This window comes from Scomber japonicus, chromosome 20 (genome assembly GCF_027409825.1).
Source record: "Scomber japonicus isolate fScoJap1 chromosome 20, fScoJap1.pri, whole genome shotgun sequence".
Classification (NCBI taxonomy): Eukaryota; Metazoa; Chordata; class Actinopteri; order Scombriformes; family Scombridae; genus Scomber; species Scomber japonicus.
Genome location: NC_070597.1, coordinates 3,322,050 through 3,348,321, shown reverse-complemented (window position 1 = coordinate 3,348,321; position 26,272 = coordinate 3,322,050). Strand labels below are relative to the sequence as shown.

At 38.4% G+C, this 26,272-nt stretch overlaps 2 protein-coding genes across 3 annotated transcripts; one reads left to right on the top strand and one right to left on the bottom strand.

Moving 5' to 3' along the window:
- Positions 1-3,136: 3,136 nt before the first annotated feature.
- LOC128381430 (stonustoxin subunit beta-like) lies at positions 3,137-7,990 on the bottom strand. Of its 2 annotated transcripts, XM_053341445.1 has the most exons (4): positions 7,921-7,990; positions 7,638-7,737; positions 4,038-5,504; positions 3,137-3,803 (listed from the first exon to the last, which is right to left on the bottom strand). In XM_053341445.1, the coding sequence occupies exons 2-4, from the start codon at positions 7,711-7,713 to the stop codon at positions 3,262-3,264; spliced, it is 2,085 nt and encodes a 694-aa protein (XP_053197420.1). In that variant the 5' UTR covers positions 7,714-7,737; positions 7,921-7,990; the 3' UTR covers positions 3,137-3,261. The 2 variants fall into 2 exon arrangements, with proteins under 2 accessions (XP_053197420.1, XP_053197419.1); XM_053341444.1 differs by lacking the exon at positions 7,921-7,990 and having other exon boundaries at positions 7,638-7,809.
- Positions 7,991-13,418: 5,428 nt separating this feature from the next.
- Positions 13,419-18,048, top strand: LOC128381833 (neoverrucotoxin subunit beta-like). Its single transcript, XM_053341862.1, has 3 exons — positions 13,419-13,509; positions 15,948-17,417; positions 17,504-18,048. The coding sequence occupies exons 1-3, from the start codon at positions 13,419-13,421 to the stop codon at positions 18,046-18,048; spliced, it is 2,106 nt and encodes a 701-aa protein (XP_053197837.1).
- Positions 18,049-26,272: the final 8,224 nt, after the last annotated feature.

Below are 26,272 nucleotides of genomic sequence, written 5' to 3'. Positions count from 1 at the left end.
ATTAAGAGACTTGCGATAGCAGCTATTTGGTTGTTTATACCTTTGTTTACTGTCTTTGTTAACTTTGTTTATTCATGTTTTCCTCTTCCTTGTCAAGACCTTATTTCCTCCCCCTTTTATTTAATGCTTCTCAACTCAGGAGGCGTGAAAGCAAAGTCAGAGACCTCTTACTTTGGCACAAATCAGAGAATGAGTTATGTCACACTGATTGGGTCAATTTTTCAGACATTAAAGTTTCAAACAAACCACAATTAGCATACAGCAACTGACTTAAATGTACTGACAGTGTCCTAACATATGTAGAAAAGTTTGACAAAGCTTTGTTGATCTAGCTAGAATAAATCAGCTTCTACAGTACATGAGAAATACAGTTTTTACCCATGATCTATTACTTATACACTTGAACGCTTAAACACATAGAGTACATTAAGCATAATGTGCTTACAGCTGTAAGCACATTGCTTAATTTACATGTCAAAGTACAGGTTCATTCTGACAGTTGTGCTTATTGTTGGCAGATTAATGAACAGCATGACTGACTAGTTTAAAAAACTGTCAGTCAAAGATGTTCATCAACACAGTAAGAGGAAACTAGATGAAGGAAAATGATGACTGGTATATTTTCTCCTCTTCCACAGAAAAATATAAGAAGGACATTCCAGGTAAAACACTTATTATACTTGTACCTAATCTACATTACAGCGAAAAACTTAAATCATTTGTAATGCAATAGTACACACACATTTCACACACATTTATGTGTTATAGTAGTTATACTCAGTGTGTCAGCTATATCATGGATTTCAGGGGAGCTCACATTTCTCGAGGCGGAGAGGGAGAGGGGGCTTGAGCATGCCTCAACTAGAGGCACAACATTGTATATATGATAATCAGTTAATGACCTCCACACAGGTATCAAAACCACACATTACTGTTTGATACAGCACAGACAGGCAGGCCAAAGTATACTCTGCATGGTTATTCTGTAGTTTATCAGCAGAGGTAAGACACAGAGAACTCCAGCTTCTTCTGCCTGATGTAATTAAGAGGTCATTTGTAGCTTTCACCAGTGTTGTCTCTGTGCTATGATAGGCTCTAAATCCAGACTGAACATTCTCAAACTATTGTTACACAACTGATTGGCAGCTGCTTTATCAAGGATCTTAGAAAGAAAGGGGAGGTTAGATATAGGTATATAATTGGCTTGAACACCTTTAGAAACTGAGTAGGCCTACTACAATTCAGTGCTGCTGTCTGACAACAAGTAAAAAAAGGCCTACAAAGCAGAAAATCAACCAAAAGCTGTGCTAAATGTTTGTCCTCTTGCTGCTCCTATTATATACACTCGGGACAACATTATTTGATTCCACCCAGCTCTGGATAACTGGATGAACAGACTCAGTGAATTTGGTGTGGAAGGTGTAGAGGTGTGTCAGTGTGTTAGATGAGACTCTGTCTGAGCCAGTGGACCAGTCCAGATACAAAATACATGTCAAAACTCTGCTATTCTTTATGTTTTATTCAAGTTTTACTCCAAACTGTAATTCCCCAACAAACAGCAAATAACCAAACTGCACACAGTGTTCAACTCAGGACTCCACTTTATTTGTGTTCTACAGATGTTCGACAAGTGTTACGAAATTACAATCCAGAGCAGAAGGTCTAGACTCTAGAGCCACAATCAGAAAAATAAAGTGTTTGGAAAATTAAAACATAAAACCGGAATCATCACTTTGTCAATCATTGTTGTTCCTGATTTTTTCTTTTTAAATGCTTCTGTGTGCATGAAAAACAAAACGTATAGCAACAACTATTCATTAAAAAACAAAAGAGCTACAACTTAATGTTGAAATACAAAAGATAAAAATGTCACCCCCACCACTACTTATTAATGTTGTTTGAAAACAAGCAAAAAAAACACCTCCCTCCTCTTCCCTTCCTCTTCCCCAACTTCACATGCAGAAGTGAAACCTCTTGTAAATTTAGGCCAAGTCCACACGTACCAAAACGATCTTTTCCCCCTCCGTTTTCCCTGGCATCGTTTCAAGAATATTTGCGTACAAAGGGATCCATCTCAACACGACTCAACACGCTACTTCATATTCCAGGCCTATAGGCGGCGCTGTTTCAGTTTCAAAAATTCACCAAAAACGGAGAGGAAGAGGCGGAGCATGCGCATAAAGCTTGGGGTAATTTAAAATCAATTCTGTACTTAACAGGAAGCCAGTGCAGGGAGGCAAGAATGGGAATGACGTGAACCCTCTTTTTTGATTTCGTCAGAACTCTTGCTGCGGTATTTTCAATGATTCGGAGATGGGATAAACTGGACTGCAGGTTACCAAAGTATAATGAATTACAGTAATCAAGGCGGGATGATATGAATGCATGAATGATTTTCTCCAGGTCAGAAGTACCAATAAATGATTTGAGTTTTGAGAGTAGTACAGCAAAGACAGATCAAGACTTAATTCATCACTGTTATGGGTGGAGTGGGTTGTGTTTCCTTTTGTTCCCACTTGTTTCTGTTTCCTCTATTAGGTTCTGCCCTGCCCCCTCTGTACAGAGATGTGTGTGGCTTGTTGGTTGGCAGTTAGAAGGGCCAGGGATACAGCGGACAGTGTCAATGGGCTATTTGGCTCTTAGTTTTCATTCTCTTCTTTATTGTTGTTTTGTTATCTAGTTAATCAATTTAGTTGTCTGTGCTTTCCTCTTTTGAGAAAGAAAAAACCTAATTTTTTTGTTAATCTTACTCAGTTTACCTTGTCATTTTTTTGTCATTCTCTGGATAACGTCACTGTTACTCCCCTTATACCCTGTATTTTAATTTAGGGATGCAACACATTTTGAGGGTTCGTCCAGGATGATTGAAAAAGTAGTGCTTGCCGCCTAAGTATTGATATCTGGATGTCTGGTGTTCTAACCTCACTCTGCATCTAAATTACAAACAGCTTCCTCAGATAGACAAGTAAGTGTCCAGCTTGGCTGTTTCAGTCTGTCCACCAGGCACTTGATTATTATTTTGCCTTTTTTATTTTTGGAGCTAAATCCTAGGTGGACAAAGTTAGGCATTTCAGGGCTCTAACCACTGAAGTTCCTCCTTTCAAGACGCCTCAAGCACGACATGCTCCGAAAGATACACAGGTATGGTTTGACTTAGGCAGGCTCTGTGGAGGTTTCAGATTTAGGTAGCAAGTTCACTCATGAAAAACAACATCCCCTGTATTTTTATTCGGGGATGTAACAATCACTGTGTTACTGCTCTTAGTCAATTGGGCAAAAGAACACATAGCCAGGTTCATCGTGAATGTAGCAGGCTGGGTAAAGAGGCTCTGTGAACTCAGAAGTAAAGGTGCAAAGGTGACTCAGTTTGTTAGAGGACACATCGTAGTATGACAGAGTGCCAGCAGGCCAGTCCAGATACACTCCAACTTTTCTGTAGCCAGAAGAGAATTCTGAACTCTTCCAAAGTTCTCCATTATGCTGTGCAGTTAGTGCTGTATTTGCACCAAAATACCAGGATACTTTATTACTTCCCAACTCAACATCAGAACCTCTTCCTTTCCTTGCAATTCTATTGTACGTTACACCCACACCAACTCCATTGTCATAAGTATTATACCACTCTACCTCCCAGTAATGGCGCCCATCAAGCCCCTCTCTGCACAAAACCTGAGGTGATGAATCAAATCTCTCAGGGTTATCAGGATACTCCTGCCATTCTCCATAGGTTACCTTCTTGTTTCCCTCAGACAGAGTGAGCCAGCCGCTTGTTGTGTTTGAGTCCAGGTGGAGATCACAGGCATCTGATAGAGACCAAAACACAATCTGTTATTATAATAACAGAATACACACAAGAAATTATCTTAACATTCACATATCGTTGTATATTGTGATTTAATAGCAGCATGTCAAGACTTATATACATTTTAGATATTTCCCAAGAATTTTTAATGTAAAAGATATCTAACAGATATATATCATATTTTTCAAAGTTTGATTTATTTATTCAGTTTGGTTGAAAGTGGAAAATGACTTACACCACATTAAAGCACTTTTGTCTGTGATCGTCTTCACAGGAGGGACGGGAGGCTTTGAAAAATCATCAGTGACCAGAATGCCCTCTTTGTAATGGTAGATGGTCGCTCCTTTGTGTTTCTCATTTGCTATGGCTGTTGCTAGAAAACAGACAGTGCTGCTGTTCTTGAGAGGTTTGGCAAGACCATGGAAAGCTTTGGCTTTTTCTCTCATTTTTACTAACACTTCATCTGAGTACCAGTGGTCCTCATCAGTACTTCTTAATTCAAGTGAATGCAAGTAGGTGGTCATCGCATCAAGGCAGGGGTCAGCACTTTCCAGAGAGGTGAAGACATAGCACAGAGCATCTTCTATACCTGGAGCAAGAACCTCTCTATCCAACTCTGACTGATTTGGAACGATTTTTGTGTTTGATCCCTCCATCATGTCTACACAGGACCTAATGACATTGATCTCTCTCTCTTTGTGATCCAGCCACTCGCTTAGTTTTTCTTGACTGAATGGTGACTTGTCTCTGTCTTCAAAGAGTTTCTTCAGTGAGCTCTCATCTTCTTTGCCTTCACGGATGGAGGGAAGTGTCTTCTTAATGGCCTGCTGAAGCGAAGATGTGAAATGATTACACCGTTTTTTGAAACTTTTCAGAGTTTTGCGAATCTCTGGAAAGTTCTCTGACACTCTGTCTGCCAGAGAATCGTTTAATCTCATGTTTATCTGTCTAAGACCTTCTAGAGCATCTTCAGCTTTCCTTACTATTCCAATGCTGATCTCACTCTTCAACTCAGCAGCTTTTAAACCAAAATTATTCAACGGCATCATCCAGACCTTCAGTGGAACAGTGTTCTCGCCCTTTTCTCCCAGTAGATTTGGAAGATCTACATAGATCTTCACTGCATCTGCAAATGTTGCAGGATTGCTTTCAAGAATGAGATCCCCGAAGAATTTGCAGGAGAATTTGTTTGTCAGGGCTTTTTCTTCTTCAGTCAGCTTTATGTCAACTTTCCCCTGAATATCAAATGATGGTATCTTCTTTATCACAGCTTCCATGCTGCCCTGGATGTCCTTAATGGTACTAGCACATAACTTTTCACTGTCAAATACAAAGAAAGCATTTGCTCCATAAAGGATGCCAGTGACAACGTGTGTTGCTGAGCTCTTCTCAATAACATCTTTCTGTTGCTCTTCCAGTTTTGCAAGTTTAGTTATGCACAACTGCTTGAAGTTGGTGGTAGCTTTGTATTGAAATGTCACTCTGCTCTGATTTTTGAATTTCTTCTGGTCATTCAAGTACTTGGCAGATCCTCCAACTTCAATTAATTCACCTAGGAAACTGGCCTTCAGAGAAGTATCAACATCCAGCAGAGAGGACTTGGATTCAATGGAGTCAGAAGCCGTAATCTGAAAGCCACTGCTTTGCTGAGAGGTTTCAGTTGTGTTGTCTTGTAGAGTTTTACTATCCCACAAGGTGAAGCCTACAGAAAGTAAAAATCAGTGTCAAAGTAGAAAAAAAACATTTAGTTAATATTCAGCCAAATGTAGAGCTATTGTGGGTCAGGAAGGAGAACTTGAAATGTGGAAGACTGAAACAACAAGTATATTCCAGACTTCAGGTAGGTATGTCCAATCATAAACTAAGTTGCAGTTACTGGGATATACAAACATGTTCTTTTTCCCTGTATTTCTTGCTTCAAACAAAAATATGTCAGTAAGGTCCACAGCCATATACAAAGAGTTTCTTCTATCAATCAACACATTTAGCCCACTTGCTAGTACAGCATACATCCCTGCCTTTCCAGCTCCACTAGTCTTACAAATAGTCAAAAACTTTTCCACACCATTCTCTAATCCAAATTGCTTTTAAACCATCATTGACACATACCCTCACCAAGGCAGATAGTCATCAGGCCTTATAAATTGTATCTGCTAAGCTTCACTAAGCCTAACTGGCTTATAGGCAATTTAATCTGAATACTCTGGCCCACTCAGTTGTCCAGACACTGTTTAATTAGTTACGTTAGGCTTATAAAGAGCTGCTAATTAGTATGAAACACTTTCAATGCATGAACCATGCCCCTTGACCTTTTTAACTAAACAAAATAGAAAAGGAGGCTGTGCAATTGTGTGTAATGGTGCAGGCATGTCTACATGGTCATTCAATGGGCATGTTCTCAATAATAATAATTTATTCAAAAAACTGTCCAAGCTGGTTCCTCATTCTGTTTTCGGGGGACTTTCAGCTATCCTCAAGGTTGCCAATTGAGATATGAGGTCATTCTGCAGCACATCAATGCTCTCGCCTTTTTCTATTGCTTCAGAAATTGCCTCTGCTCACAGACAAGCATATAAATCTCCCATTGCCACCTTTACCTTACTGCCTCTGAAGCTGCCTTTTTACTACTCTCACACACCCCAACCCTTACATGCCATATTCATACATAACATCTCCCATCTTCTCTCATTTCTTCTCAACTGTCTCTTTCAGCTCTCGGGATACCAGATTTGAAACAGTTACATTCTCTCCTTATCATCACTACTTCCCTTTCTTGGCTACTGACTCTCACCACTGTGTTGGCCCTGCCATTTGGTGCTAACTTTCTAATGCAATTTTATTATTCATCTTCTCTGATAAAATGTATGTACTATGTCATATGATTACATGTGTGTGTGTCATAATCTGCTGAACATGACACCACTTATGTTACATGGACTGTGTGTGTCATAACCTGCTGATTGAGTGAACATTATGTATGTTAAGATCTACTGATTAATCATTATCCTGATTGTACAACACATTATGACGTACCTATTGTGCTGACATTGTTTTGATGGTAGAACAAAGTCATCCTTTTTACAAGATAATGTTTGTATATAATCTGACATCTTCCCCTGCTCTGGGCTCATTCTTGCCATCTCGCACTCGAGACAGCAAGGAGTCCGTCTGCAGGCGACAGAATAAACTCTCAGAAAGACAACGAATGACTTTGTGCTTCTTAATACAAAATTGCTGGAACACTAACTACTTTCTCCCCAGTGACAGTGACACCAGTATCCTGCAACCTTTCATTAAAACCTGCCACTGGACTTCACCCAACTGATGTTGTGGACCTTTTTAAAAGAACTGATCAATGCAGGGTCCCTTGGTATTATTTCTGTAGGCTTAGCAGCTGCAAAAGCTGTGCAATAATTTTGTGGGTTTGACTTTGTGTGAGTAGAAGTGGACGTGAGTTATAGCGTGCAGACTTCACTTTATTCCACAATGTTAATGAAATTCTGATAATGTCAAAGCAATCATTGTACCATAAATAAAATGTCTTGAATTAAGAAAAACAACATCAAGTGTTCCTGATGCATAGGCTGACTTATACTGTTCAAAATTAATGGAATGGATTCTGCCAAATGGTATAAAATGGGAGCCAGATATTGCTGTATAAATTGTGTGATTATACTATTTTATTGTCTCTGATTGAAACTGAGGTGGACTGGTGTACAGTTGATATGCACTCACTTTGGTTTTAATGATCTAGCCAAAAAAATAAAATAAAGGCCTTTTATCATTACATATTGGGAGCATGGGGAAAATATTAGCTGTCAACATAAAGTTTTACCTGGGATTAGTTCATCTTTCCGAGCATCATAGAGCATTCCTAAGGTGAAAGGTCGGCCCAGTGCAGCTACTGCCATTTTACCTGAAGATATGTCTCCAACCTGTTTGGGAACATGACACAACATACTGCTGATCAAAGCAGACCCACACAACCGTCAACATTTCATCAAACTGTCCAAAATGAGTTTTGTGAATGGAGACATAACTGTTCAATCCTAACACAGACAGATATAAACCTAAAATATAAAGTTCTTAGGTTATTAAAGCCACTAGTTTGTCCTCACCCGATGAAGATGTGTAGATCCGTTTGGTTGGGTGTCTTCTTGATATTATGAAGTGACTTGTATACGGGCAATTATTTCTCCTACTGAACTCTTCTCCTGACCCCACCCACCCCTGCCTCCTGATATGACTGCAACACTTTTTAATCAGGGCCGTGCAGATGGTGCTCAGAGTAAAAAAGGGGGGCACATGGAAGGGGGAGGGGGGGGTGATTTATGATTTCCTCTGTATTGTGTGTGTGTGTGTGTGTGTGTGTGTGTGTGTGTGTGTGTGTGTGCTGTTGGCAGTAACATATAACTGTATTTTCTTTTCTGTTCTGTGTTAATTGTGGGCCCCATGAAAAGTAGCTGTTGCCCATGCAGTGGTTAGTGGGGACCTTGATAAGCTAACCTAAAATAAACTAAACTAGACTAAACACAACTTCAATACAAAAACAAAGACATGAACTGAATGAAACTTGCAAGCACTTTCTTTCAGTGATTTTCCTTCGTGTCTTTTTTTTTAAAGCTAAGGGGCTTTTTTAAAATGTATTTTTTACCAGACTGGGTATGTTGTACAGTTGCTGCTGATACTGCTGGAGCACTGTACTGATCTGACAGTATAGACATTAAAAAGAATATGGGAGCGATATTAGCTGATTAAACAATTATTATGTGACCATGACATGATTCAAAGATCACTGACAGTGCTTTGAACTGGCTCACAATGACTGACACACTGTAGTGCTGCAGCAGTTTGCTGAGATAGGCTGAAGCTCAAGTGAGGCAGATGCTCCAAGAAGAGATAGCTGCAGAACACTTAAAGCTCCTGGTAGAAAAAAAAGGCAACTGAATCAAAAAAGTGGAGAAAAATAAACTGGAAAGGGAACTATATGTAACTGAAGTTACATACATACTGCCAGATTATCTCTCCAACTGATCTCTTCTCCTGACCCCACCCACCTCTGCCTCCTGATATGACTGCAGCCCTTGTTAATCAGGGCTATGCAGCGATGGGATGCGAGAGGGGGAGTATGACTCTCTTTCTCTCTTTGTGTGTGTATGTGTTCTTTTGGCAGTAACATGCTGCTGTTGCTGTTGTTCTTTCTGCTGCAATAACAAGAATACAAAAGAAAATACAAATACATTACAAAAGACAACAAGGCACCAGGTGCAAAAAAAGTGTGGGAATTAAACTGGAAGGGGAACATTTGATTACATATTCAGATAAAATGTGAATTGTAGGACTAGGGCAGGATTAGTTGGATGTTGTGGTGGACTCCCTTAAAGACAAAGACATTGAGCCACCATTAATAAATTGAAATATAGCGTTTATTGTTGTTGTTGTTTTTAGTGAATACATTTGTAATGTAAACTGCTGGTACATGTGTTACTTTAACTTGTTATGCTCTTTGTAACCCAGCCGGTCAGGGATCCACTGCCTTTTTTTTTTTGCTTTAACCTCTTCTCTGGCATCTTTGCACTGCAGAATGAAATACGATGATAAAACACACACACACACACACACACACACACACACACACACACACACACACACACACACACACACACACACACACACACACACACACACACACACACACACACACACACACACACACACACACACACACACACACACATTCCTGTATTGGCACCAAGGTGAGGACTGAGTAAACCAACTAGCAGAATGAGGCCCACCATTTATGCTACACTTACAGACAAATGCGCAATATATTTCAACAGTAGATTACTCCCTGACTCCATTTTCCACCTTAGATTCTTAAAAATACAAACTTCAGGGTCTCTTCCATGTTCAGGTCCCCTCTGTGTTAAATGTCTTCTCCATGCTGAATCTGTCCTCTGTTTAAATTTCAGGTCTCTGTCACACACTCCTGCAGGCTGCATGTGGGGGCATGGGCAAGTCACCGACCCAGCAGCAGTGCAGGTGTGAGGGGGGGGCGGCCCCTCCCCTTGATGGGCCATTAATGAAAGCTGAGTTGAAGGCAGAGAGGACACCACAATATTCTGCACTTCTCAGCTCAGACTCACAGGCCTGTTTACAGGGTGAAAATAAGTCATAAATTAAATTCAATAATATAATTATTCTGAAAATTACACTTTTGCATGGAGATAATTTTTTGTATATTCAGCGCTAATACTAATTTACTTAAGAAAAGTTTTGAATGAAGGATATTTACTTGTAAATGAGTATTCATACAATGTGATATTACAACTTGAATGTAAGTAAAAGGTCTAAGGATTTCTTATTACTGATAAACATACAGTAATACTTGGGTGTATATGGTTAAACTTTTACTTTTAAGAGAGGAGCTGGGCACATGGGCAAGTCACCGACCCAGCAGCAGTGCAGGTGTGAGGGGGGAGCGGCCCCCTCCCCTTGATGGGCCATTAATGAAAGCTGAGCTGAAGGCAGAGAGGACCCCACAATATTCTGCACTTCTCAGCTCAGACCCACAGGCCTGTTAACAGGCTGGAGGGGTGAAAATAAGTCATAAATCACATTTATCACTACAGTTTACTGCAAAATAAGAATATTACCATTAAAGTCCCTCTGTTACTCTGTAGACTTATTGTTATGGGTGAGTAAAAGCAATTCTAACTTTGTTAATTAAATGAAAAGTATGACACAAAATTATGTAAAATAAACTGGCTAGAAATTTCATATATTTATTTAATAGTTTATTTATAGTTCTAGTAAACAACACACAAACTGAAAATGTGTCTTTGCTGTAGCAACATCACCCGGTGGCCGTCAATCCTCAAAGGAATCAGGTGTGGTGCAATAACATGGCGCAAGAGAGCAAAAAGTCTGGGTATGCAAGAGACATACACACACAGAATTTAAAAATGTTATTCTCATTTTACTACTTTTCTGATAGCATATAAACAGCCTGTAGAGGCCATGGCAATGGAAAAAAAGTGAGGACCGGCCTAAATGTCCTCACTTTGTAAAAAGATCCTCACTCCAAAGGTAGGTCACTAAGATAGCCATGCACACACACACACACACACACACACACACACACACACACACACACGGAGTGGCATTTCAACATTTCATACATTTTCCAGATAATCTGTCCATAATTAACACAGAGCTTTAATTACATATCATGTATTCATTATAAAAATAATGTTATGCTTAGGCCTGCATTCTTTTTGTTTGACTATCCACTTTGCACAAGGAAGAAAGCTTAATAAATGTTAAAAAAAACTACATACTCAGCGGTGTCTATCCGTGGTTGTCTTTTTCCTAAGTCCTTATGAATTCTCCTTCACATCTGTCCTTAACCTCATGACGTTGTCCTCTGTAAAGGAAAATCAGTTAGGAAAAGACGATAGGAGATCCTTTTCCATGCGATGTTGTTTCCTCCGAAGCGTCACATGATGCGAGGTCTGTTTCTGATCACAGCTGGATCAGCTGTCAATCAGCTTCAACAGCATCAATCTTTGATTTAGATTGTTTCTGCACACATGTGCACAGTACTAATACTAATAAAAGTGAACAGTTATCACTGAGCAGCATTGTATTGTCTCTGCAGCTTGTTATATATTATAGGCTATTGGAGAATACTGAAGGATTATAGATAAAAAGGTTCATTTATGTGATATATTCATTGTTTGCATTTTGTATTTACTGATATTCTGATGGTTTCATTTAAAAACCCAGATTGTGGTGTCTTTTGAACACGGAAAATTGTTTATTAGACTAAATGTTTATGGAAAAATTGAAATTATTAGCTACTATCAAACCCAATCCTCCAGAATTTTCAGCTTTACATGGAAATGAAGAAATTTGCGTAAGCCAATCAGAGGATAATTAGTGCAGGTCATGACTTCGGCATCCTGGGGAGAAAATGTGAACCAAAATGATAACACACCTGCTACTTAAGAATTTTACTGTCAACATGATGACAGATCACATGATGACAGGTCACATCATGACAAACTTGTCATGATGTGACAGGTGGAATAGTGCCATGGGCCTCTTTGCTGTCTTCTTCAGAATTCTTTACATTAGACTGAGTTATATGTTGCGTAACTCTGTGTTTCTGGCAAAGATTGTGAGAACATCTTTCATTAACCGTAAAGACAGGTTCACAATTTTTCAAGGTTGTCTTAAAACATCAGTCAGGTATCCAAATGAGTGTTGAAATAGATTTTTCTTGATGTAATCATTCCTCCTGTTCATACTGACCATTAGAAGATCCCTTCATAATGCATTTACAATGGAAGTGATGGATGACTAAATACACAGTCCTCCTTCAAAAATGCAAAAACTTATTTAAAAGTTGATGTGAGGCTAATATGAAGCTGATGAGTCAAATCTTCATCTTCTATGTTTCAACGTTACAGTGTTTTTAGTGCCAGAGTCTTTTTGTTACTATACTTCCACCACAGCTCAACACGGAAACACTAAGAGGGAATTTGATGCTAAAAAGACGGTAAATGTGTCAGATACGCACTTGTTATAATTAAAACTGACACTAAAGTCACCTGAGAAGAAAGTTCTTAAGTTCAAAGTCATTTACAAATCTATTTAAGTTTAACTGTTTCATAACCTAAGTGGACTGTGCCTTGGATACATTTTAAGACTCATGGTCGGCAGCACCAAAGCATTGTAAAATAATCTAAGTCAATCGACCCTGAAGATCAGAGCCAGTGGTGTCTTGTACCAAAAATGTAAGTATAACCGACACTGATGTTACACCTGCTGCCAGGACTGCTGTCAACACAAAACCTACCAACAACTGGGGTAATAGCACAGGACAAGCCAAGAGAAGAAGCTTAAGATGGGGGTAACAACTCAAAACAACTCAAAAGCTCGAATTCTCCCCTCTCCCTCCCTGTCTGGAGAAATGTAAGCTCCCCTGAAATCCATGATAAAGTTTGCACACTGAGTTTAAATACTATAATAAAGAAATGTGTGTGTATTATTGCATTACAAACTATTTAACTTTTTCCACTGTAATGTTGACTAGGTACAAGTACAATAAGTGTTTTAGCTGGAATGTCTTTCATACATTTTTCTGTGTAAAAGGAGAACATATACCAGTAATCCTTTTCCTTCATCTAGTTTCCTGTTAGCGCATTGATACAAATCATTGACTGACAGTTTATTAAATTGACCAGTCATGCTGTTAATTCATCTGTCAACAATAATCACAACTGTCAGACTGAACCTATACGATGAGATTCTGGCATGACAAAATTCATTTTGTTCACAGCTGTAAGCAAGGTGTGTCTGGGGAGGAGTCCAAAGAGGGCTGGATCATCTACTAGAATATAAGTCAGCATGTGAAATCAGAACTAACAGATCAAACTGGCAGCTCCAGTTCGAAGCCACACTGAACTTACCTGAGCTACACAACTTTTCCAGGTAACGACAAACTGGCGGAGAGACGGGGAGAGAAAGTTGCAACATTGCAACAGTTTGAACAGATGTAGATGAAGATGAAATATGGCATTAATTTTATGTTTTCCCTCAGGTTGACGACATGGCCTCTGATCAACTGGAGATGGCTGCCCTGGGTCGACCTTTCACCTTGGGGATGCTCTATGATGCTCGCAAAGATGCACTGATCCCAGGTAAAACATTACTCATGTTACATTACAGCATGACAAACCTGCAGATAACTTAACAAGGTCCATACTTTTTGTTTCAAGTAGTAGTGGAATATAACAAAGTATATTTACTCAAGTATTTAAGTACAGTTTTGATGTACTCGTGATTAATTTCTACATTTCAGAGGGAGATATTGTACTTTCTACTCCACTACATTTATTTAACAGCTTTGGTTACTTTTCAGATGAAGATGTGACACAATGGATAATATAACAAGCTTTTAAAATACAACACATTGTTAAAGATGAAACCAGTGGTTTCCGACATTTTTGTCTTTTGACGTCTAACAAAAAGCAATGTGTAGTCAGACTCACATTTCAGTAGTGTTGTAGTACTCGAGATCGGTCTTCTTGGTCTTGTCTCAGTCTCGGACTGGGCGGACTCAGGCTTTTTGTCCATGGCTTACTGATAAGAGTGAAAAAGGACCCTCTCAAAAACAGCTAATAACTTCAAATCATTGGTAGTAGGAGGAAAGTGGCTGCATGAACTCACATTTTGATGTTTTATTATGATTTTCCTTTGATATGTATGGTCTTGGTTTTGTCTCGACCTCGACCTCTAAAAGCCTTGGTCTTGTCTCGGTCTCGGTCCTCTCTGGTCTTGGTAATGTCTTGGTCTCGGTTAGTGTGGTCTTGACTACAGCACTACATTTCAGATGTCAATGAGTTGTTAACAGCTCCACCAAGTAGTGATTTTTTCCTCTAAACTTCTCACATGGTTTCATTTCAATAAATGTTCAAATTATCCAATATTTAAACAAAAACGTTCAGAAAAAAGAAAAAGTATTCATAGGGACAATAGATGATGTGAAGTTACTATAAACTGTCTACCTGAAAGATAAGAGATTGAGCAATTGAGCAGTTTCTGCAACGACTACAATATGTTTTCAATGGCAAATTAAGGTAATATGATTGACTGTGTCAATTGCAGAAATAATGTCAAGTTTAATCAGGGCAGACCATTGACCAACATCAGTAGAAAGGATTAGATCATTGATTACCCAAAGTAGAGCAGTGGTTCAATGCTGTGCTTTTCTTGATTGCAACCTTTCAAAAATATCACGTTGATTCATGTGTGCTGTTAATTGATTGCATATGATCTTTGCTGATGTCTTTGACAAAAAGTAAATATTTGAGATTGTTCTAAAATTGTTGGCTTCATTTATTCATTATTATGATTCTTCTTCTTCTCTATTATTGTTAGCCAGTGGCCAGTGAGCTGGTTTTTGTGAACTGGACTGTTTTTGCAATAAGGCTCATTTACAGAGAGAGGGGCCAATTTTGCACCAACTGTATGCTTAATACCTTTACGGTGATACCATAATACTAGGAGGGTTATGGTTAGGGATTTTTTAGATGATTATTTAAGCTGAAATTTTGTTCTTTCATGTGAAAGCATGTTGTTGAATGAGAATAAACAAACCTTGAACCTTTAATAACGGATTTAAATATGTGCAAATGCAAAGGAATACCAAGACTATTGATTTAGTTGTAAGTGCAGTTGATGATGCCTTTCACACTTTGTGGGTGCTTGGTAAATTACATGGTTTCTTTTTGTCTTAAAATATGAACAGGAAGGAAATTTCAAATTTCCAAAGCCTTCTTCAGAATGTTTGAAGTATACAGGTTCATTTCAGTCATGTATACAAGGGCATAGTTAATACCCAGCTAGGAGTTGGGCCTAATTATTTGGGAATCAATCATTTTTCTTATCCCATGGTTCTAGATACAGGGACCAATCATAAGTTTACAATCAAATCTGATTGAACCCCCATCATGTACAAAAAACTTAACGTAATACTGTGTACTATATGGTAATTGCAAAAAAGTATTTGACTTTAAAAGCACTTTAAGCTCAAGTTATCATTAAGTCCATGGTGCCATGGTGTTGAGTGTTTATATCCAAAACATTTCTCTATAAGAAAGTTTCTTCAGAGCATCACCTCCTCTAGTGGACATCACGACTTTCTCAATCCCACATAATTTAAATGAAGAGGGTAAACTATGATTTGCTTCAGTATAATGATTTGCTATTTCTTTTCGTCATTTTTTCCAGCAGTGCAATCTTTTTGTGAATTGCCCGACAGCATTGAAATTCTGTGCCATGTTTTCTCAGCAAAGGCTAATATATAAAGAGTTTTAAAGAGTAGTCACAATATAGCTACAGCTATGTTGATAGCAGTAATAATATCCACAGGCACAGCTTTAAGCACAGCACATTTAACAGACAGCTACAACTGTGGCTACAGTGGTGATATACTGTCAGAACTTGGCAGCTCAGAGACTGGAAATTGTTTATTGAGTAGGAGGATTAGCTGTATGTACTGCTGTTCATGTTCATCTTGAAGCTTTGCTTTTTACTTATTTTAATAGATTGGTTTTGTTTTTTCATTATTCTACAGGTTTCACATTGTGGGATACCAAAAGTTTACAAGAGTACACAGTTGACACCTCTCAGCGCAGCACTAACTTTCACATTACAGCATCTGACTCCATTGAATCCAAGTCCTCTCTGCTGGATGTTGAAGCTTCTCTTAAGGCCAGTTTCCTTGGTGGACTGATTGAAGTTGGAGGATCTGCCAAGTACCTGAATGATAAGAAGAAATTCAAGAATCAGAGCAGAGTGACCTTACAGTACAAAACTACCACCAATTTCAAGCAGTTGTCCATGACTAAACTTGCAAACCTGGACGAGCAACAGAAAGGTGTTATTGAGAAGAGTTCAGCAACACACGTGGTCACTGGCATCCTTTATGGAGCAAATGCTTTCTTTGTATTTGACAGTGAGAAGTTAGATGCTAGCAGTGTTCAGGAGATCCAGGGCAGCATGGAAGCTGTGATAAAGAAGATTCCAAAATTTGATATTCAGGGGAAAGTTGACATCAAGATGACTGAAGAAGAAAAAGCCCTGACAAACAAATTCTCCTGCAAATTCTTCGGGGATCTCATTCTTGAAAGCAACCCTGCAACATTTGTGGAGGCAGTGAAGACCTATGTAGATCTTCCAAAGCTCCTGGGAGAAAATAAAGAGAACGCTGTTCCATTGAAGGTCTGGATGATGCCATTGAAGAATTTTGATTCCAAAGCTGCTGAGTCAAAGGGTGAGATCAGCACTGTAATACTGAAGACAGCTGAAGATACTCTAGAAGGTCTTAGGCAGTTTGAAATGAGATGCAATGATTCTCTGGCAGACAGCGTGTCAGAGGACTTTCCACAGATTCGCAAAAGTCTGAGAAGTTTCCAAAGACAGTGTAATAATTACACATCTGCACTTCAGCAGGCCATGGCGAAGACAGTCATCTCCATCCGTGAAGGCAAAGAAGATGAGAGCTCACTGAAGAAACTCTTGGAAGACAGAGAAAAGTCACCATCAAGTAATGAAAAACTAAGCAAGTGGCTGGATCACAAAGAGAGAGAGATCAATGTCATTGGGTCCTGTGTAGACATGATGAAGGGAACAAACACAAAAATCGTCCCAAATCAGTCAGAGTTGGATGAAGAGGTTCTTGCTCCAGGTGTAGAAGATGCTCTGTGCTTTGTCTTCACCTCTCTGGAAAGTGCTGACAGCTGCCTTAAAGCGATGCAGAACTACTCACGTTCACTTGAATTAAGAAGTATTGATGAAGAACCCTGGTACTTCTCAAATGAAGTGTTAACCAAAATGAGAGAAAAAGCCAAAGCTTTCCATGATCTTGCCAAACCTCTCAAGAACAGCAGCAGTGTCCGTTTCCTTGCAACAGCCATAGCAAATGAGAAACACAAAGGAGTGACCATCTACCATTACAATGAGGGCATTCTGGTCACTGATGACTTTTCAAAGCCTTCCGTCCCCCCTGTGGAGACGATCACAGACAAAAGTGCTTTAATATGGTGTAAGTATCCATAAGGATTCATAATAGTAATATAGAACTATTATATTTTACATGAATTAACAGATGTGTTTTGTTCTCTCCATCAGATGCCTGTGATCTCTCACTGAGTCCAAAAACAGTAAACAACAACCTTATTCTTTCTGATGACAACAAGAAGGTGACACGAGGAGCATGGCAGGACTATCCTAAAAACCCAGCAAGGTTTGATGATTGCCCTCAGGTGTTGTGCAAAGAGGGGCTGACTGGGCGCCATTACTGGGAGGTTGAGTGGAGTGATGGTTATAATGAAGATAAAGCTGTAGGTGTTGCATACAAACAAAATCTCAGGAAAGGGAATAAATGTGTCTATCTTGGGCAAAACGATCAATCATGGGTTTTTGGTGTCAATGCAGAATCAAAGCTCTTTGCAGGGCAAATGTATGATTGGTGGGATGGCTCTCGTGTCTCAACTGGCATCAAACGTGTTGGAGTGTATCTGGACTGGCCTGGTGGCACTCTGTCCTTTTACAATGTCTCCTCTAACAACCTGAGTCACCTCTACACCCACCATGCTCATTTCACAGAGCCTGTTTACCCTGGCTGCTACATTTACATCGGAAATGGCTCTCTGTTCTTTTGCCCTGTTGACTAAGAACAGTGATAAAGTGATGAAATGAGTCTTGATCTGTCTTTAAACTCAACAACCATGGTGGAGTGTAACTAAGTAAATTTACTCAGGCGCTGTATTTTCTCATATTATCTTTGTACTTCTACATTACTACATATCAGAGGGAAATATTATACTTTTTAACCCTGTACATTTATTTAGATCTCTTCTATAGTCACTGGCTACTTTTAAGATTTAATACTTGATGCGTAAAACATATGATCAGTTTGTAAAAAAAACTTTGTCATTGGAAAGACAACTAAACAGAAACTCAAGTGTCTCTTTTTTAATTTAAACATTTCTCTTGCTTTTGTTAAATTTCATGATAACCAGACTCACCACTCACTTACTAAGCTCAAAGTTTCGTCTGTGACAGAGTCTCTATCTACTAATATATAATAATGAATAAGGAGAAACATTGAGTAGATGAAGCGCCTGTAGCTTAATATTATAACTATTCATTTATCTTTATCTTCATTTACAAGAGGTGTATTAATGCATGTGAAGTTGGGGAAGAGGAAGGAAAGAGGAGGGAAATGTTTTTTGTCTTTATTTTCAAACATGGTTGAACATTAAGTAACTCAGATAGTGGTGAGGGGTGACAAAGTTTTATCTTTTGTTTTTTAACATTCAGTTGTTGCTGTTTTGTTTTTATACACACAAAAAAAAATAAAAAAGAAGAAAAGCAAAAAAAATTAATGCATTTAAAGGATCTATATTACCAAAATATCAACAATGATTGACAAAGTGATGATTCCAGTTTTATGTTTTAATCTTTCTAACACAAGTATAATGTACCACTCAGGAAACCTCTGCTGGTCTTTGTTTATCTGGTTGTGGTTCTGGACCTTCTGCTCTGAGCCTGACCAAGAGTCCATTTACTCACTGTGGTGATCTGATGCTACAGTCACAACATTGGCTTTAACATGGTGTTTAGATTTTGAAAATGTTGCTGATGTTTATAGAGCTGAACATCTGCTGGATTGTAATTTCGTAACATTTCTGTAACACCTGTTGTACATCTGTAAAACACCAATAAAGTGGAGTCCTGAGTTGAACACTGTGTGCAGTTTGGTTATTTGCTGATTGAAAATCAAATTAAACCATGCATATTTGCTTACATAGTGTTCATATTGTGACCCTTCATAGTATCCCTTCATGATTAGCCTGCATACCAAATTTCTGAATCACAAGTCATGCATAAATACCTAATCAGTCATGATGTGTGATATATTCTTAATAAAGCTTTTAGATAGCAGAGTGAGTTTAGTTTTTATGCTTTTTGTGAATGGAGAAAAAAACATTTACAGTAACTGTACAATAGTCTGAGCAAAATTATTTTAATTAATTAAAGTAAATGTGAAGAATGCAACACTACTTTTGAATAGTGAATTTTGAATTTAATGTGTGAATTCATAATGTGTCAAAAACTCAAACAAAATGTGTAAGAGTTGCATAAAACTATTTTTTAACAGTCACATAGTGCTTTACACAGTGCTTTCCATTCAAAAAAAATTCAGGTTGAAATAAATATGTTTAGGGTTTTTTTAACGAGTCACACTGAGAGATGATGAAGTTCTCCAACAGAGCACAGTTGACTGCCCTCAGCCCAGCAGTGCCTTTGAAATCACTCCATCTGATTCCATTGAATACGGGTTTTCTCTGCTGGATGTCGAAGCGTCTCTGAAAGCCAGTTTCCTGCATGTACTGATTAAATTTCGAGGATCTGCCAAGTATCTAAATTATATAAGAACATTCAAGCCAGAGCCAGACAATTCAATACAAAGTGCCACTAACACCAACACCAACAGTTGATGGACTGATCTTTGAAACAAGCAGTATTCAGAATTTTTTGAGATGGGGTGAATTTCAGTTCTAGCAATGTTCAGGAAGTCCAGGGCAGAATGAAAGGAAGGTGGTGTCCAGTTAACCAGTAACTTCTTACTCCATGGGGACTTCTGTCCTGCAAGAAAACCTACAACTTTTCAGGATGTGATGCAAACCTACCAACAACCTCCACAAATGTCAAAGACACAAAATACTGTGACAATACATTTCAATTTTCTGTTCTGGAGCACGAAGGTCACTGATGGCAGCACTATAATACTTGGCAAAGTCTGCAACACTGGAATACATATGGTAACTGGAAATGAGATGCAACAGTTCTCTCGAAGACAAAATGGTGAAAAAATTTTCCACAGATTCAAAAGATGTGCAATTTACAAAAAAAATTGTAATATTAAACCTTCAACAGATCACTGCAAAGAAACAGACATTGGAAGTCTTTGAAGAAAACCTCAAATCACCATGCGATATCACTATCTTAAAGATTTGATATGAGGTTATAACCCCTACCTGATGGTGTTAACCAGTGACGTGCGGTGAGGTTCATGTCTGGTGAGGCACTGACTTCATCACAATCAGATTTACAAACATATGAACATTACAGAGTAGCTCAAGGCACTTTACAAAGGCTACAAACACTGTTGTTCTGCTCTCAGAATATTTTTTATGATTTATGGTACTTGAATTAGCCTACTTGATTTAATGAATGTATTAGATTTGATTTAATGGTAAGAAATTTTGCATAAGACACACACTCGATATGGAATTTTATTTTGAAGGCTACATAACGGCTTATAACGTAACAGTAACGTAGCAACCAGCAATAAGAAAGACGGCTGGTCAATCTGAATCGTCTTTATCATACTCACGAAAGCAATGGCTGTAAGTTTGTTAATTTGAAGTAATATATAATATGTAATGATAAGTTAATGAGTTTAGTATTGTAATGTGTGATGTTTATTAACTAACTTAAGTCAAACAAGAAGTTAAAAGTAATTTGTGAGCTAATGTAAAGTCATAGACTGTATATAAGAAAGTGTAAAGTGAGGCTCGTCTCGCTGCTGCCTCACTGCGCGTCTCTTTTCAGTGTTTGATCAGTAGGCTACATGTGAAAATTCAGCGATTTTGAATTAAAAATAATCCGAAACTGGTAAAGTTAGATAGAAAATAACGTTATAGTGCAAATCACTGGACAAATATAACAATTTATAATTTTTTTCATTTTTAAGTCTTTTTCCATGATAACAGGTGAGGCACGGCCTCACCTGCCTCCCCTGACCGCACGTCACTGGTGTTAACTAACTTAACTTTCTTTCACTCTAATGGGAAACCTGATAACAATGGAGGCCAGCAGCACAGAGGATAAGAAGATATAACAGGTTTGTATGTTAGTAGGATCAGTTCATTGTTGTTTGAAGTGTTTAGATTAGATTGTTGACAATGATAGGATTATCCATTATTGTTTTTCCTTTGGCTATCAGTAATCTTGAATTTAAATGTTTTAGAAGCAGGGCCGGCCCGTGGCATAAACGGTCTGCGGTTATTTAGGGCCACAACCACTAGGTGGAGCCACACGATCAGTGGGACTTTATATTTTGCCAGCTCTTCACATTGAAGTGTGGTATTTTTACATATAAATGATAAACCATTACATTTAAGCCCTTCCCAAACTAGTTAACACAATACTGATTACGCCTATCACTGCCATATAAATCTCTGTAGTTCACATTATCTTCAGTCTGTGGAACTTTCCTCTTTCCTGAACTGGCTGGATGAATGTACGTCTGCTGGTTGAGAAGCTAACTTCCGGTTAGCTATCCGCTAACTTCAATGCGGAAGATATAATTTAATTATGCGGCTCTTCAGACTGTCCAGATGTTACTGGACAGATGGATAAATTCTGCTCATAGCGATACGATTCGTTTCACAGGAGTTATACTATTTATTAATCGTTTTACAGCCAGTTAACCATGTTAACTAAGATACACACTAGGTGTAACCATGGTAACCTAACTACACAGTAGGTAATGCTACGTTAAGGATGTTATAAGGACTATTAAGACCCCCAGGCCTCATTAGATTAATTTAATCAACTATATAAATGTGATATTTAAACACTTGTGGTGTTTTATTTTTTCATAAATCACTTTTAAATCCAAATGAAGAAGAGAGGAGAGCCTCTGCTGTCCAGGAGGGAGAGTGTGTGTTTCTATCAGCAGCTGCTCTGAACATTTAGAGACACTGAACGGCCAAAGGACGGAAAACTGGAGATGGAAAACTATCACAGTATAAAGGTTTGTTATTGTTTATTGAATCTGATTAAATGATCTGACAGCCATTTTCTTGCATATTATTATATTTAGATGAAACGTTTAGCATTATGAGCTAACATCAGTAGGACTGTAACCTTATTTAATTCATAACAGCTAGCTTAACTAGCACCCAATGTTTTCTTGTAACATGAAAGTGGTGGTTTGATTTATTCTTTTTATTTATTTTAATCAACCTATCTATCTAACCTTGTGTGGCCAAAATGCCCCAAATAGTTTCAGGCTAACATTAAAGGTAGAATATGTAGAATGAGCAGAACAACGCCATCTAATGTCTCGAGATCGTAGTCGCAACAACCAAAAAGTAATTCCAGCAGTCGGGTTGCCAGGTCCGGTGCCGGATTTTATTTTAGCTCTAACTCTGTAAATATACCACTTTATCCACATGTCTAACTTTTTTAGGTGATAAAGTAGCCCTTTAGATCCACAATGTGACGCTAATTTGTCCAAACAACATCTGCTTAAAGTTTTGTTCCTGCGAATTCGGAGCCACTCAAGTTAGCCGTAGCGAGTAACGCACTTCCGGTCATTTTCACAAAATAAAACACCCGTTGCCTTTTATAATTAAGAAAACCATAACGATAGAGTTGGTGCTTTTATTTTGAAAACAGGAAGCGAACATACCCTCGCTGTAACTGACTTGAAACCACCGAGGTACATTACATTGTAACGACAGTGGGAGTAGCAGCAATGTCTCTGCATGTACTGCCTAATCCTAAACACCGAATGGCTTGTGTGTGGTGTCGTCAGAAGCAGGAGAGGCTCACGGTCGTAAACATCTAGTCACGTGTACTCTGAGATGGACGCGCAGGTCAGGAAATGACGTAAACGGACAGTATATGGTTTGTTATTTGTGTTATTACATTACGTGTTGGACTAAATACATGTTGACATATTGAGGAAAGTATTTCGGTTAGAAGGAAACGGATTTCATATTTCACAAGAATGGATACTTGGCGAGCTGTACAGAAAATCCTGAGTCATAAGATGATCGTTGTGGATAAAGGGAAGACTTTGAAGGTATGTAGCATTATAGCTGTTAGCTTACTTTAGCTGAGTTGCTAGCCAAGCTAATCGCTAATACTATTACGGCTGTGAGAAACCATATAAGTCGTGAGTGGTCTTGAATGAATCAGGACAATCTAAGCTTTCCAACGATGTACGGCATGAATATATGTGTTTAAGGGTTGCTGTTTAAAACATTCAGAAGAACGTGTGGCTACCTCCTAACATCCGTCCCGTCCAGTAGACGGAACAGCGTGTGTTAAGAGGTTAATGATCAAATATCAAGATCCGAATAGCGTCAGAAAGTCAACCCACTCTCCACATTTCCATTGCTACCGTTTTGATACTTCATGGTACACAAACAAATAGCATCTCATATGAAAGCTAAGACCCTGGCGAGTTCAACAGTACCACTATTATTGCGCTAAAAACTCAGTGAACCAGCAGCATACAAAGGTAAACAACCACTTATTTACAGCGACTAACATATATTCTGTCTTACCTTTGAAGTTTTGTGATGAAAAATTGTACTTGAGAGCAAAAAACGCTGGTTTTAGTAAGTCCAACATGGCTCTGTTTGTTTACAACTCCATTTCACTCAGTGTCAGCCTACAGTAGCTGCACCGGAACAACAGACAACCCTGGCAACCCGCACTTCCGGCCGCTAATTGGCTGGTACAATGTACACAGAACGTATCAGAAGGTCATTGTCGAACCCATCAAAAAATTGGCTGTGTTATTTTAAAAAAATATAGCTTTTAATAAATATTCTACATATTCAACCTTTAAGTTTTCTAGTTATGTTAAATTGTATTTCCATAGAGCATTTTTGGACATATTTAGATAACTGGATCATTTGAATATTTTGATGAAATTATATTAGTTGTGTGGTTAAAAATAGGTCTGGAAGATACATGTCATGTACCTTTCTAATGTCTTCCAGCCTATATTTAAATAATTATAATAATCTAATGTATAATCTTCTACTGCACCAGGAGCATCTACCTCATCAGCTGACTGCTGCTGAGGGAACATGGTCACAGACTTCAGGCTCATCTCCTCCCTCCTCTGATATGACTGCAGGGTTCGGGTTCAGGTAATCTTGAATTTAAATGTTTTAGTACTATTTTTCACAATAAGTGTCTGTTTTCCTGTTTCTATTCTGACTATTCAGGTTTGTTTTTCTCGTTACACATCTGCAGATATCAGCTGCCTGAATATCTGAACTTGAAAAACTCAGAAAGGGTTCAATGTGTCTACAGCTGAGCTCTACCTGTTGCCTTGAGCCAAAGGACAGCTGAAAAGCAAAATAATTTATTTTTTTACCATTTGATGAATGAAGATGAGGCGCTGACCTCACTAGCCGCAGGTTGTCTTTGCGTTCCTCAAACATGACTCGGTTTCTTAGTTAGAATCCAACATTTCAGGGTTGTGACAACTTCTGAGATCGAAGCTGAAAAGGACTGAAGTTAGTTAGACTGCTGCAGCAAAATTAGGCTGAAAAAGGATTAAAATATGTTGACATGACACAGTCATAGAGGGGTAGACGAATGATCGGTTTTAATGAGCAAATATAAAATATGGATTTGGGTTTTCAAGTCAAATTCTTCTTGTTTTCAGTCCTCCAGCTCCTCCTCTTCTGCTCCACAGTGACATCCTCATCTCCGCCTTTCTCTGCTCTTTATCCTCTGGTGATTTTTAAATGAGAGACAAGATAAGAGGAAGACAAATGCGCAAAGTTTCAGAGTTGTCAGATTGCTTTCACACTCCTCTGTCTAATGAATACGATGTCTGTTAGAGTGAGTGTTTTTTCTTTTCTTCTCATTTTAACTGAGCTTTCTAAAGGATAACGCTCTGTCTGGGTCAGAAATAGTGGTGAGTGCTGGAGGTGGAAGCAGGAGAATGACTCAGTGTTTCATAATGTGATTTAAACTACATATTTTTCATCACATTATCCAACATTAGTCCACATATATGCCTGGATCATCATCATCATCATCTGTCATCAGCAGACAAAGGTGGATGATTGGACTTCATTTCAGAGAGCTGCAGGAATGCTTCACTGAAAAGATACTGCAGGTTTTCAGGATAATGAGACACTGCATACAGTATTAATTTAACCAGGTTTTGAGTCAGTGCCAATTACAGTCAATGTTTAGAAAACAATCTGATTACCACTAGGGATGGGATTTGATAAGATCTTGTTGATACCAATGTCATTATCGATTCTCTTATCAATCCTTGATCGTTATCTGAATTGTTTGAATGGAAAAAATAGTTGGCCTACGCAGGTGTTCAGTGACAATGCAACTATTTTATTATCTCTACTGTTTATCAATGACATTGCATGCTGATGAATATATGAAACATAACTGGTAGATAAGATAAATGGGCTTCAGTAAGTTAACTGCATTAATTAATTAATTTGAAAGCATCTTACAGTCTCCTGCCTGTATGACGATAACACAATGAAGGCTACAGCAGGTGTTATTAACATTATATATCCAGCAGTGGAGAGCAGCCTCCCCTACCGCCGCACTGTTAACCCTTACATACTGTTCATATTCTACCCTCGCAGTATGTTCCTCTCATAGAGTTGAACCACACATGTGTTTAGAAAGCATCAGTAGTCGATCTGACTGATCAATAAATGTGATTAAACATTGATTCATGTTTCAGAGAGCAGAGAGAGTGTAGTTTTTAGTTTTTACACCACTAATCAGCTCCTATCACACAATATCATGTCCTATTTTACCTCAGACATGAAAATATAACATAGACATAATGATGGAAATGTCTCTTTTTGGTAGTTTTGAGTCTCTTTAGTCTCTCCATCTCTACGTTGCCATGGTAACTAGATGGCAGCTGTCACTCAAACTAACTGTAGGTTGTTTTTAGTCATTTTTATATAATTTTAAATCCCTTATTAGTAATTTTTATGTCTCTTTTTGGTAGTTTTTAGGTTTCTATAGTCAATTTAAGTCTCTCTTTAGTCATGTTTGCATCTCTTTTTGGCAGTTAAATGTTAA